Raw genomic sequence first — 14,958 nt, 5'->3', positions numbered from 1 at the left:
AATGCTACTCTCGGGGAAGAAAGCCAGCTCCCTCAGCCACAGGCGAAGAGCAGCAGTACCACAGCCCATTGTTGAAACTAGTGATTCTGTTGATTTTTTGAGTGTAGAAAAGAGATCAAGCTGCTCACTCACACCTTGGGTTTCCTCCTGAAGTTTAGTGGCATCCAGTGTGACAGATACTTGACAAAAACACTCCAAACAGCAAAGCTATAAGGTTACCAAATCCTGACATGATGAAAGAATGTATTGCAAGGGAACAGAACAACTAAAAAAGGGAAAAACAACTGCATCTTCTCAAAGGGTTCATTATAATCCAAAATGCTTGGCTCTCCAGTTCACAACACATTTTGTAGTGTGAAATTTAAAAATGCAAATCGCAAACAGTTGGGCATCTTCCTTTAACATGTTGTTATCATACATAAACAACACTGGGAAGAAACATATGCACCAAGTTCAAACCAAGAGTCTCGAAAACAGGAAAGATTTAGCTACTAAAAAGAAAACATTTTCAAAGTATATACTGCCCTCCAGTGTACAGCTCAGCATTACCTCCAACAGTTGCAACCTATTTTCAAAAACTGAGAGTAACGTGGGGCTGTGGTGTCCCAGATAATGGAGGAACAGGGATAAAATCCCAGCACTAAAGAACAGCATGAAGAGACAGCTCAGATCAGGGCTGGTATGGCCAGCAATGAGCAGAATGCCACTCGTCTCCAGCCACCTTTTATGAAAAAGATCGCGCTGGCTCTCCAGCACCAGAAACCAGGAGAGCTTATTAATTTGGGATGTTCTGCAGTCCTTGTTGTCACGGGCAAATAGCAAAGCACACCCCAAGCTGGTTCTGCCACAATCAGTCTGTAAGCGAGATAAACCGTTCAAGACAACAGAAACTGTCCACAAATTACTGATTGCTTTAACGAGCAGCAATTTCTTCCAGTTAAAGCTTCTTATGAACAAGACTACTTTGGCACACTCCTGCTGAAATACTTACCTGTGCAGAGGTAATTTCCTTGTTGGAATATTTCTTGATACCTTCTTCAACAGTTCTGCTTTTTTTGGAAAAAATGTATTTTAAGTGGATTAAAAGAACTAAAGTGTGAAAAATGAATTGTTTATCTCTGTTAAACAATGTTATGCTGTACAGGGATATTACTGCACTACTATACAATCACTTCTCAGTGTAATGAAGGTTTTACTCACCACTAAATGCTTCTCCTTTGTTTTTTATTTTAGCTTGCCCTTTTAAGAAAAGCAGGTCCTCAAGCAAATTCAGAGCAAAACTGAGAGCAAATTCAGAGCCACGATGAAAGACTTGGTACACAATCTGTTTCCCATTGCAAGTCACATTTGCACTTGCAGAATATGAATACTAAATTGAAAAAAATTCTTAAGATCATAATAAGATTGATTTAAAAATAGTACATATTTGTCTTCTATGCATACTATGGCTTCACAACACAATTTTAAAAAAAAATCAGAAAATTTCAGATGAACTTAGTTACTATTTGCAAAAATCCAGCATAATCTTTATAACTGCTAAGTAATAAAAACTGCAGGAGCTAAGTAGATGTTAGTTGCTAAATTCTGACAATGTTTACATTGCACACTCAAGAACAGCATTATTGCTGAAATAGATTCTTTATTTCTGAAACATTCCAAAACAGCAGTATACACAGTTGTAATCAAATATTAAGTCATATGCCATTATAACAAAGCATTGATTAGTGCAATTGGATTTTGTAAAAGATCTATCAAAAAGATTTATTCGCATTAAAACTCATTTTCCATAAGCAACTGTTAATAAAACATTACAATTTTATTCTTTGTAATAAAGTACTGAAAATCAACTGTAGTTTTAGAGATCACTGTATCTTTGTAAGTGCAATGTGACTTATTTTGCCATTTTAAATACAAAACACTATGACAATAAATTAACAATCGAACAAATGGTGAAAGACCAACAAAACCATGCTGACCCAGCTGGATGGCAATTTTCAGTGAATGCTACTTTTTTTTGTGCTTCTGCAACATAAATATACTGCTTTGTATTGCCAATGGTATGACTTTGTAAGATACGTTCCTAGCGCTAAAAAAGTACATTACCCCAAAAATATTATTTATGGCACAGAAAAGTTAAATTATCTCTCTGTTGTTCAAGGTTCAGGCAAGTTTAAATGAACTTAAGTGTACAAAATAAAATGCACTAGAAAAAAATTCAAGCACATACATAAGTCCCCCCAGATTCAAAATAAAACGCGTGATGCCTTTACACTGAATAAATTACCTTAGAATCTCAGTACGGCAAAGCTGCCCGGAAAACATTATCTCTTAGTTCTTTCCAAGCAAATAGTCTGGTACTTCGCACATATGTAATACTTTCTTCAGTTCCAAATGCCAACACTGCCATTGTTAGTCTGATAACAACGCAGCTGTTCAGGTAACTGCTTAAGTGCAATATTTAGTATTTGATAAGATGTTCATTTTTTAAAAATGACATTGCATTATGGATGGTTACATATTAAAATCCCGGGGGAAATAATACTGTATGACCCTCCTTTCCCAAATCACTGTTACCCAGCCAGCTGGGTAATGAAATCCGCGTTATTCATTTTTCACTGTTGATGGGCATCCTTCATCAATAGCAGCCGTCTCTCCAGTTCCCATCTCGCATCGTGCTGAGTGACGAAAGTGGCTTTGGAGGCTGAAGAAAACTGTATTAAATGAATGGCAAAAAAAAAAAGACAAAGGAAGTCATATTTCATGTGGAAGATCAAGGTAACAAACATCGTTTACTTCTGTAGTGACACTGGCTTTGTGGCTTGCTTGGAGACATCACTCTGGTGTATTTCTGGCTCCATGCTAATGCAAATGTGAAATGAAGGCCACTTCCAATGAGTCCCCATTACTGTTACTGGTCTTAACAGGATAAAAGGTTGGTAAAAAGGAATTTGGTGAATAATTCTCATGATGCATGAGACCCCTCTAAATGGGAGGATTTGATTCTTCAGGACTAAAGGCGATAAAAACCTATTTTTGCCACTACGGACAGCAGAGATCTAATGGGAAATATTCACTAAAAAGCTGTTGTCCTCAGCACGCTTGTCAAAACGCAGCACTTTATAAAAACACTATGCATTAACACTAAAGAATTTAGGCATCTCATCGGTTGAAGAACTCTACCAAGTCCTGCTCCAGACCCTCTTATCCAGACATGTGATGACGTGTTTCTATCCCACAGTCGAAGTCAGAGAGCCACCAGTCCCAGCACCAACACCACTGCCGGGAACTCACTGTCCTCCGGGCCCCCACCCTCACACCCGGGCTTCATCTCTCACTAATGAATGAGGACTTATTAAAAAATGCTTGTTGACTGTCTCCCAAACCCTCCAGGTCCCACAGAGTTAACTGTTTCAGAAAAGATAAAAAAAAGGAAAAACAACCATCAGACTTGTTCTGACTGTCAATTCACTGGTGACAAGGCAGGCTATCTCTAATTTGCCGCAACCATATTTTAGTTACACCACAATTTGCTAAAAATAGTGTGTCTCAATTCTGTGAAACTGTTTCTTATAAAACCAGGTCTCAAGCCTTGTTCTCACACTTCTCTGCTTTTTCTGAGAGTTTCTGATACCTTCTCTTCCTTCCAAATGCCCTTGGCTGGAAAAAGGTAAATTGTGAGGCAGGCAGAGTCAGTAAGTTAAAAGGCAGCTTCTCGCCTCTCTGCTACACCTGCTTTTTTAGTGGCAAAAACATTGCACTTAAGTAAAAAATGTTGGTTAAACTTAGGTTCAGCCAAGCTGTTTTTGTGCAGCTTCACTTTGTTGCAGGATCACTTATCTTTGATATAACAGTTACTTGGGGCATAAAACATGATCTGCCTCTGCTGTTTTCTGCAACTGCTGTTTTAATTTATTTTTTTCCAGAAAGAAAAAGTGGAAAGTATGTTTAACAATCTTCAAGAAAAAATGGAGAGGGCAAAAGTAAAGAATAATTAACTAAGCTGAAAATAACTGTAAGAATACTACTATGTATCTAGAGCTGAATCTCTGCTACATGGCAGTGAACAGGAAAATGCGCCAGCATTGAAAACTGCTCCAAAACAAGCACAAGCTGTCAGTATGATGCCACATGGTTTGAGATAACAGAGTTTTGGAGGGTCTGTAGTCCCTTTCTGCTTTTCCATCACCACCTGGCTTGCAGTGACTGGCTCCAGCGCAAGGCAGCAAGAACAAGCAAGCCTCCCACCTTGGCTCTGGACCTGTGCTTATGTTGCTGCCATGCCTGTGCCTGGTACCTGGAATGATCCAGACCCTGAGCTGCTGATTGACTTCCTGGCTTTAGCTGGGACGTGCCCCATCACCGTGGACTTGTCTGGAGAGTGGAACTGTTGGCTGACCCTGGTCACCATCAACACTGCTCTTGGCTGGGCACTGTGGGGCAGCCTGGCTGGCCCACTCGGCTCCCGGCTCACCTTGCCCTATGGGAAGCTGCCCCTCACATTGTGTAACGATAGAAACTGGGGGACTGGAAGGTAGGTGTCTGCAAGAAGCCCCGAGAACGGAGTTGGAGAGGGCTGTGGGTTGTGTGGATCCATTCAACAGGAACAAAAAAAAGGTGCTGCCTCACTTGTAAGGCTAAGAAGAGATGGGCTGTACTGTTACAATTTCTTTACACTGCCTGTGGATGCATCCATCTCTGACAGCAAGGAGAAAAAAAATTAATATTTAGCAAAGTTGGTTAACTCGGCTATTATAATTTTATTTTACAAATTATCAGAAGCACCACCTCATCCTGTGTTTGATCCTATGCAGTAAATACCAAAGTTCCCTAATGCAGGCCCTATATAAAGTGTCTAACAACCTATTTTAAGTATCTAAAATACCAATAACTTGGCTACCTAACAGTCCTGGCCATAGGTATGAAGACACAGCTTTGCTCTGAATGTGCACTTCTCCCTGAGCATCTGATTTATTCAAAACAAAAGACCTGTTCTACATTTAATCAAGTCATGACTAAAACCAGTTTAATTTTCAGTATACTGAAAGACACTATACTCTTGAACTGAAAATCAGAAACACCATTCCTTAGAAATGACCACAGTGACAAAAATCAACAGTGAGAAAATCTGCCTCTGATGGCTGAATTCCTTCCAAGAAAATCCCATATGAACTGAAACCACCCTTATTTTCCACATGCATAAATAAAATTAAACAAGGGTCTTAAAGAGCTGTAGGCTGAGCTCCAATCTGCCTGTGCTTTTAGAGTCCTATAAACTTGTCAAGGATCATTGGTCTGGCTCTACAGCAACATATGATGCTGCTAAGGTACATTTGAAGGTAAAAAGACAGGAGCCCAGACTTTCTGGACTATAAATAGCTTTGCTACTGTTTTGAATCAGCTTCTAACAAAAGCAGTGTTGAGAGTACAGTGTCTCACCCTCCCACCGAAACCTCTTAATTTTGCTTTTCTTTAATATTGTCTGTTGTACGAAAAGTTACAAAATAGCAAGGGACTGGTCTTCATGGCCCAGAAAGTCTCTCTCTCACATGTTGCTATGAAAGATTTAAGAGCTCTGCAGAAGAACATGAAGTGGAGGAAAGGAAAAATAAAAAAAGAAAGAAACCCCTCTACTATAAAGAACTCCAACAGAGAGAGTTCCAGCAGAGAGCAAAGGAGGTTATAATAGAAATCTCATGGTACAGTCCTCATCAAAGAAGAAACCTGCCGGCTCTTTATCAAAGTTTCACTGCAGTTGGTCAAAATCTGTTGTCAGTTACATCGGTGTAATCCCTGAGTAACTCAGCTGAAGAGAGAATGTGAGCAATTGAACTTATTCTGGATCTGGCCAGAATCTAGTGAAAAGTATAAAAATGGTGAGAGCTAAACAGTGACAGTTCATCCAACAGAAAACCAGGTGGTCACACAGTGGGCCCTCACAAGAGGAGGGATGCATGTGATGGGAGGAGTTGGAAGAGTTGACACAAGTTGATAGAAGTTTCTCTTTGAGAAACTTCATTGCCTATTAATCACAGAATGTAACAGCTAAGAGTTTAACTCCCAGCTGTGATAAGGTGATTAAAACACAGTCTCTTTCCTCAAGCTTATGTTATTACTTGCCCTAAAAAAAAAAAAAAAAAAATCATTTGGAGATGAAATTCTTGTGGAAAAATGCATTTGCTTAACAATATAGCTCATTGCAAGTATGTGATACTTCAGGATTCCCTGTTTGTCTATTGTGTCCCAGCTGGAACTGAAAAGATGCTGGTTCAACCCAAGACTGTACTATCCAGGATATTTCCTTCCTCGCAATGCTGTAATGTCACAAGTTGCATTTTTACAGTGTACTGCCATTTACAACAACAGGGATGCAACTCTTTCTATTTGAGTACTCTACGATTTGCTCATCCTGGCGACACTGAAATAGCAGTTGGCACAAGTCTGGAAGAAGGCAAGCCACACATATTAATGATATGAGGTTTCAATTTGTTTTGATTTCTTATTGATGGGTGGCAATCCATTCTTATTTATATGTGATTACATTCTACCAATTATCATAGTTTACTAGGAACTACCAAGCAAGCACTGTCCATAACTATTTCTGGAAAGAAATCTCCACCCATTCAGTGACTCAGCATTGGGAGCTAGAAACTCTTCTGTTTTATAGCCCAGCTTCATATTCAGGAGAAAAAAGTAATCCCACAATCTCAGCCAAAGCCATCCACATAGGGAAGGAGGCCTGTTTAAGTCTTACCTTCGAACTGGCTGTGCAATTTTACTTCTGGGTATGCCACTCCCATTGATGGCCAGCGATGGTCTTGGAAGAGCACTGCGCCCTACAATCCCTTGACTGGCAGTCTTGTTTGGCATTGGGATCCCAGTGTTAGAATATAACTGCAAGTTGTTGGACACTGGAATACTGCTACTACTATTACTACTACCTTGTACAGTTGGGCTTACGTAGGCAGTAGCTTTGAGAGGCTGTCTGACAGACACTGGAAAATGTCCCACACTGTGAACTCTGTGTTGAAGCTGCCCTGGTGATGGAACTGTAAAGAGTGGTAGAAAAGGAAGTAACAAGGTCAGTATGCAGCAGATGAGGCCAGGTAGCAATGCTCATTTCTAGATAGATCTAAATAGGGATAAACACATCATTACATAATTTACTTGCTAATTATAAACTGCTGAAAAACCCCTTGGATCCAATACTGTATCCAGTAACACTGCACTGAACTAAAATACCCTGTTCCATTCCCATCCTGAAAAAAATCTCACCTCATATTCATCCTTCTTCCTCCTCTCAAAGAGGTTTCATTAGCCATTACAAGCACACTAATTCCACCTCTGCAATGGGAGGTTTACACAGGAGAAATTGCTGAAGGTATGAATTAATTACTGTTAGATCATTTAGATTTTTGTACGGTTGCTTGGAATAACCACATCTTGTTTAAGGAACGTTGCATTAAGGCATTATAAAACATCACAGAAGTCTAAGCTTTATGTATAAAAACAATAAAAAGGCTATAAAAAGGTCTTGAATATAACAGCATATTCCAAGGCTGATGTTATGTAAACTATCATTTTAAATCAATGCTGTGGGTTCCAGAAGCTTTATATATAGATGTTCTACACAATCCTGCCCTCTGGTGTACACCCACATATCAAAAGCAAACTGTCAAAAGCCTGAAGCACATAAACTAACATACCGCATACAGGCCGATCCTTTTTCAAGTCTCTGAAAAAGGACATCTTAAAATCATTTAAAGACACAGGAGAAAATACAGATGTGTGAGTCAATTAAACAATACTGGCAATATATTGCTCAGGAACTCTTATAATAACATATCTCCTTAAATACCCCAGCACAGCCACTTATTAGAAATGTTATTCAAAATATTATTTCAGAAAAATCACATTTTATACACACAGATATATATATACATACATAAACACACAGAGAAATATATATTTCTAAAATAGTAAATAAAATTCAACTCTCAACACACTACCATGCAAATTCAAGTGGGAACCTGAACAACTAATTCCATTCTCGTATTCAAACAGGACAAAAATAAAACAAAATAAATCCAGCAGTCAAGTATATTTTCCAGAAAAGATGCAACTTAATAGTTTTGAAGACATCTGTAAATTCTGCTCAAATTTGAAAGAAAGCACCGACAGAAAAAGGTTTTGCCAACTTCTCCCTCCAAAACCTCACAGGACATTGGAGGCATAAGTTAAATCCTTTCTCCTGCCTGTGTCTAATGTCTAATTCACTTATTCCATTTCCTCTCAGAGTACCTGAACCACTGTGCTAGAAAAGATGGGTTTGGATTTTGATCTATCTTGTTCACTTTCTACATTAATAATTCAACATCCACTAGATCAATACTCCCTTCACCCTCCCATCAAGAAGTCACCTAAATTAAACTAATTACAGAGTAATTTTAATTCCCCGCCTCAACAAGTATATTATACTTGAGGATATAACCCTCTGTTTACCACATTTGCTCAGATGAAAGTAGTTCAACTTCAGCAGGAGAGAGGTCATGTATTTTAAGATAGTATTTATACAGTGTACTGTAAAACCAGCATTGTATAAATTACCGAGAAAAGCAGTTTTCAATTCCAGTATCAAAACTAAAAATGTAAGCTTATATGAATTAATTGCATTATTGGTGCTTCTAGAATACTAATACTACTAATTAGTATTATAATTTTAGTTTTACAGTTGGCAAAAAAATGAATGGGCAAAGAAAAAAAAAAAGGAGGCGATGAAACTCTCAATACTGCATAACAAGATCGGCAGAATTTGCTTTCCAAATTAGAAACTTTGAAAATCCTGAGCTATATTAAAGTCTGCTGCAAAAGGAACACAGTCTGCTTTTAATTTTTCATGAAGCGGAGGATCAGCGACTGGGACATGTATTTTACCACTCTACCGATTCCCTGAGTGCAGCCAAAGACACAGGTACTTACTACATGACTGCATCCTTGAAATCCCATTACTCGCTCCATGCAAATTGGAGTCAAAGCTCTGACTGTTCCTCACAGTGACTGGAGAACTAGCAAAGCCAGCATTACTGTTAATGGTGGGGGTACTTGGCATCCGAGCGAGGTTAGGCATGCTTCTTCGAAGTTTATCTGAAGCAAAAGAAGACAACATTCATAGTCATGTCAGAATTTCCAAAAAACACAAGCAGCCTCTGAAGAATTTCTGTAGAAAATCAAAATTAAAACAAATTACTTCAACGCAAAGGAAGCTTTTGGTCTGCATGAAGAATATGAATACGTTATTGACAGCCTACTAATTGAACCCTTCTGACTATCGTAACAACATGATTATTCACAAATAATTTTAAAGACACCAATAGGCAGTACATTTTCAGAATCACAAGAATTTAAACACTGAAGTGTCATAATAAGGATGAGTTTCATGTAAATGTGTAAAGTAGGTCAGATGAATCATGCCCCAAATGTGCCTGTTTCTTTGAAGTGAATACAAAGCAAGGCTGCAGAGTGACAAAGTCAGACAGAGGTACCTACACTGTGGATCTCTAAAGACAGGTGATATAACTCCATCCTAAGTGACTGAAGTCTTGCTTTCAGGTGCCAATGAGATGCTCAAAATTTCCATTCAGTACCTGGCCTTACTAGCATGTTAAGTTTCTCCAGGTGGCCATGCACAAAACCTGCTAAGTCTTGATGTTGTTCAGTTGCTTGGAGTCCTGGGTTGACATCAGGATTTTAAAATCTGGTGGTTCTCCCTCCTACCCCACTCGTGGTACCTGATTTGGTGGGCATTTTCAGAACAGGCCTGTAGGGCCTTTCACAAAAAGAAAGCTGCAATCCCTCAATTGTTTCTGGGGTAGGTTCAACAGCTAAGGCAAATGTCTAAGAGGTCAGAAGATGTCTGCAACCCACTCACACTAGCTGATTTGGAAAGAGAAGCTGAAACCCAACCACAACAGCATTAGGTAATCTAAGGTGAAGCTCTTTTGGTCTCTTCTGCCACGGGACGAAAGGGACATGACTCAATTCTGTATAATCAGAAGAGACTGGCGGGGGCAGAAGGGCACACACTGAATGACTTGGTCCGAATTGCCTCCTGTAACGTGACAGCCTTCAGTAAAGCACTGCTGTGGGGAAATAACAGGTCATTCGTTAAATTGTCATTGACAACACCACTAACGCTGGCCTCTTGGCCAGGTTCAGGAGCTCAAGTGCTGTGCCCTGCCGAGGTGGCTATGTCTCTCCTGGTACCACAGTCAGCGTGGAGGCCACCAGCTCCAGTTCCTGCCCCTGCCATAGGTTCCGGCACCTGGCAGATATCTGCCTCGAGTTCTTACACTGCAACAGAAAGCAGGGGTATGTTTGTCTTCTAACAGGCAGCTACGACTGCTCTCTCCAATGCCAAGCAGGGCATTTCAAGATTGACATTTTGGATTTATGCACAGCACCGACACATCACACACTGCTTGGAATTGCTGTTTTGGGTCAACCTCCTAGCTCACACAGGGCAAGTTCATTCCACAGAAACAGCAAATTGACTTAGGAATCTCTGTTTATCAGTCCACATAAATATATAACCTATCTAGCACCATCATGAGCTCCTCTAAACCTTAAAGCTGCTAACAACTGACGAGTAATAAGAAATGACAGTACAGTTCTAGCTATTCAAGGTATTAGTAGTCACTAACAGTAACAGTACATATGTGATGCCTATGTAACTCCAGCAAACTGAGTAAGAGCAAGGCTACAACTCCAGCTGTTTTTTATGACTGGTCCTCATGATAAGAACTGGTACAGAATCCTGCAAATAGTCAAAAACATCCTTGTACTTCAAAGGTCCAGCATTTCTAATATCCTCATGTCCCAAGTCCCAATTACTAGTGCCTACCTGCCCTTGACACTGTATCATGCACACTAGTCCTGTAACGATGAGACCTTCTTCTCTTCCATCTCAACTAAGGTTGACTTCCAGTTACCATAGATGGTCTGACATAGAAAACCATTGCTGTCTAGGAAATAGTTTAAATATTCCCGTGAATTAAATACCCTACATTTTCATATTTTTGAAATCAAACAGTAGGTACGGGACATAAGATAGGGAGGAGTTCAGTGCAGGAAAAGGAAATGCAAGGTTTGAGTTCCCGGAAACTAGAATACAGCCAAATGCTAAGAACGAACCAGTTTAAGGGTAATCCTCCATCAAAGAGTTAGAGTTGTTGTGCTTCAGTGATGCATCACTGACACTGGCAGGCTGAAACTGTCAGTGGTACAGCAATGAACATTGGCAAAGGGATTACCACTGCAGCTCAGTCAGGTGGTAAGTATTAATATCACTGATATAACAATGATAAAACAGTTATCAGGCTTCCAAAACAGTCCTGGGGATGCAAGCAATGGCATCCATACAGCTGCTATATGTCTCCATTTCTGAAATACTCATGATTTTGCAGACTGGAAAGGGAACTGTCTTCTTATGATGCAATCCTTGGCCCAGAGTGGCAGAAAATTCATGAATATGGAATGTCTGTAGCTACTGTTAATTTTGGAGCCCTAGCCTACCCTTCAAAATCCTGGGTCCTGAAATCCTAGGTCAACATTACAGCACTTGACAAAAATGGTTTGAGCAGCTGGATGGTGGTAGGGAAGATGGCACTGCATAAAATAGCTTTTCTAATACTATCCACATATCACGTTGTATAAGCAGAATTCCTTGGACTCTACATGCTATTCCACTCAAGGGCTGCATCAGCCACCACAGGCATGATCTGCGCCTTGAATTGTCCAGTGGATGCAGCTAAAATAGCAGGAAAAATAGGTACAGAAATAGCTTGGATTTCCTCCGTGTCACGGGTGGCTGTGCCTTTTGCCTCCTGTTCATTAGTCCCTTCTCATTCCAGCAGTCTGCTCTGCTGCTGATTCATTCAGTCCTCAGGCAGCAGATTCCTGCTGCACCTGCAAATTCTCATCCATCGAGCATCTGTGTTACTTCTTTGATGGGTCCTTGTGTCTGCTGAGATAAATGGCCCTGAAAAGCAATGAAAATAGCAGGTCAGTTTTGTGTTTGCAGAAAACCCAGAAACGTTCGTCTTGATGGCATTTTGCAGCTTTCGTCTCCTTGGATGATGCATTCTCTTTAATCTCTTTCTTGAAGTTTGTTCTGTCACCTTTTCCACTCCTAAGAAGAGTGGAAAGAGTCTTACATATGCTTTGTTTGTAAATGAAACGCTGGCTCTTGTGAGCTTGATACATGGAAGCAGAAGGTGGGAGTTATGTGATTTTCATATTATTTCAGGCTGCTGAGACGTGACTAGATACAAACTTGCTGGAAATATATGAGAAGAAAACAAATATTTTTCCAAGCGGCTACAGAATCACAGAATCACTAAGGTTGGAAAAGACCTGTGAGATGATCAAGTCCAACCATTTGCTAGTAGCAAACCTTCCCTTTCTAGAGCTCTTTGCTCTCCTAAGACTGATGAGAGAAAATTAACAGAGAGGACACGTGAAGGAGTAGAGCTGAGATGTATTCTCAGGTGAGAAGTAACTTGCCCAAATAGTCCTGTTTATGATGAATGCTGAAATTTGCTACAGTTTCTGCTACCTCTTCTGCACTAATCTGGTTCAGTGGCAAGCCTAAAATCATCTGTTGTTTACAGTTTGTTCTGTTAGGAAGATGTGGATATTAACACCAGTGAAGAACTCCCAAGGACCTGCACTTTCTACAGCATCCATAGTTATTGTGACCCACTACTGAGTCTCAGCTATTATCTAGGCCGAAACAAATACGATGTTTAAGTAGGATGCAGCCATATAAAGCATCGCAGATGTATCTTTGCCTTTCCCAGCTTTCTTTGAGATGTAACAGCACGATCTACAGACACTGTATTATTTGAAAGTGTGAAGAAAATGCAAGGATAGGTCATGCAAGGGAGTTAATAATCAGTTCCTGGTTATTACCACCTTTTCAGAATAGTTCATGCATATACACACATACTTGTCATTTCATGATTGTTCTTTAGGTGGCAATGTAGCCCTTGTTCCACGTATCTGCAGCAGAATGATACACCAAAAATCGCCTACTGCATGTTTATGCTTTTTCCCTCATGTGGCATCCATGCTGAATTGCCTGTTGCCTACAGCACAGGAAAAACGAGGAGTTGTGAAATACAGGGTCCTCTGCCCTCAACTGAAAATGTGCATGAAAAGACCACCGCACAGCACAGATCATATTCACTACTGGTGAGAAACGAGTCAAAAAGCAGGCAAAAGTGTCCCTTTTTTTGTCAAACATTCCACAAAATTACAGTAAAGGCAGCAGCTTGCCTCTTACCCAGCTGCTTCAGTTCTGATTTCTTCCAGGAAGTTCTTCCCCTGAAGCTGTCTCTTCTCCGAAGTCAGCCAGGGACTGGTGGCCCAGCTTCTTTCTGGCAGGACACCAGAACATGCAGCACCTGTCTTCTGGTCCCAGCACTGCTGGTGGCCGCCCCCGTTCCACCGCTTCTTTCTTTTTTTCCTTCCCTGACCTAATACTATCACCAGCCGAAGATTAATGTCCATGTAGCACGCAAACAGACCTTGCCCTTGGAGCAAAGCTGCCCCAGAAGAGGTGCACTCTTGGTGAGCTGCCAGGCTGGGAGTTCTGTAGCAGTTCTTGCTAAGTATCATCTTCTCTCTGCCAAGATACCTCATCCAGTGAGGCTCTCCTTGCAAGGACACCTTAAGTTGACTCTATAGTGAAGTGTCTTAAAACACATTTATTCATTCATTGTTATTCCATACAAGTGTTGTCAATGTTTTATCTGAACAAATGGACTCACGAGCCTGGTTAAAGTCCACTATTGCTAACGAATGTGATATAATGAATCATAATTATTCGCATCTCAGAGAAATCTGTACCACCATTTAAGCTATGTTAGCAGTTTCTCACACATATTTAAATCTTTCACACAAACCCTGCAAATTCAACCCCGCCTTATCTGTACTGTCCACACAAATAACTTGGGGAAAAAACATCAGGAAAAAAAAATCTGTGCTTTTCTATTTTTAAATATTGTGTTCTATATTATGCAGCTATTCAGAGTTTGTTCTGAAATCCTTAACAAACTTGTAGACTCAATTACAACTTCACTTTAAGGGATTAATTTCTCTTCCTCATCTTTGAAGACCTGAGTTCAGTATCTGCATTACATTTGTTACGGTTATGGTATCCCAAATACACCAGGGTCTAGTTGAAGTCCTGTGGAATTGTCAGTTGATACAACAGGGACATCAGTGTGTAAAAATACAAATACAGATTAAGAAATAAACCCAAGTCTTTCAGTTAAGAGAGAGGCACCACTTTTCATAACTGTTAATACCTACATTTTACTAATATTGAACACTTCGATTTTATTTAGAATTATTCTTTCATCTCAGTCTGGTTTCACAAGCATATGTCTCCCTCCACAGACAGTTACAGCAAATTAAAAGATTTTTCCATTATCCTGCTATGACTTCTTCCCACTGATTACTATTCTCAATATAACTTCAAAGGTGACTCATTAATAAAGAGTCTGCAACAATTTCCTACAGCGAATTCTCCCTTCCTTACTGAAGTAGAGGTCATGAGCAGAAAAACTCTGTAAATCAGTAAGAACAGACCTTTTTCCACACCTCCAAACACACAAATCAATGTTAGTCTATACTGAACTGATACCTAAACACCAGCCTACTGCCCCTGAAATGCTGCTCTTCTATACCTGCCTTGAGTTTACTTGAATAAACAAAACAAAAACATTTGCAGCTTTCCAAATGTGGCAAGGATGTTGCAACAGCCAATGATGATCATAATATTTTGCCTGAGAAAAGCTATTCCCCAGAAGTGTATGCAATAAAATTACTCAAAACCAGTAATTCCTGGAAAATAAAAGCAACATTTTTAAAGTGAATGGCATCCGTGGCCTGTTTATG

General features: G+C 39.9%; 1 protein-coding gene across 3 annotated transcripts in view; it reads right to left on the bottom strand.

Annotated features, from left to right (window-relative positions):
- Nucleotides 1-2,635: 2,635 nt before the first annotated feature.
- Nucleotides 2,636-14,958, bottom strand: part of SLAIN1 (SLAIN motif family member 1) — a 53,607-nt gene continuing 41,284 nt past the window's right edge. For all 3 annotated transcript variants that reach the window (XM_059823413.1, XM_059823421.1, XM_009814515.2), the window contains 3 exons: nucleotides 8,977-9,141; nucleotides 6,752-7,046; nucleotides 2,636-2,711 (listed from right to left, as the gene is read on the bottom strand). In XM_059823413.1, the coding sequence (XP_059679396.1) occupies nucleotides 2,636-2,711; nucleotides 6,752-7,046; nucleotides 8,977-9,141 (536 nt within the window). The remainder of the gene's footprint in view (nucleotides 2,712-6,751; nucleotides 7,047-8,976; nucleotides 9,142-14,958) is intronic.

This window comes from Gavia stellata, chromosome 1 (genome assembly GCF_030936135.1).
Source record: "Gavia stellata isolate bGavSte3 chromosome 1, bGavSte3.hap2, whole genome shotgun sequence".
NCBI lineage: Eukaryota > Metazoa > Chordata > Aves > Gaviiformes > Gaviidae > Gavia > Gavia stellata.
This window is presented reverse-complemented; position numbering and strand designations above follow the sequence as displayed.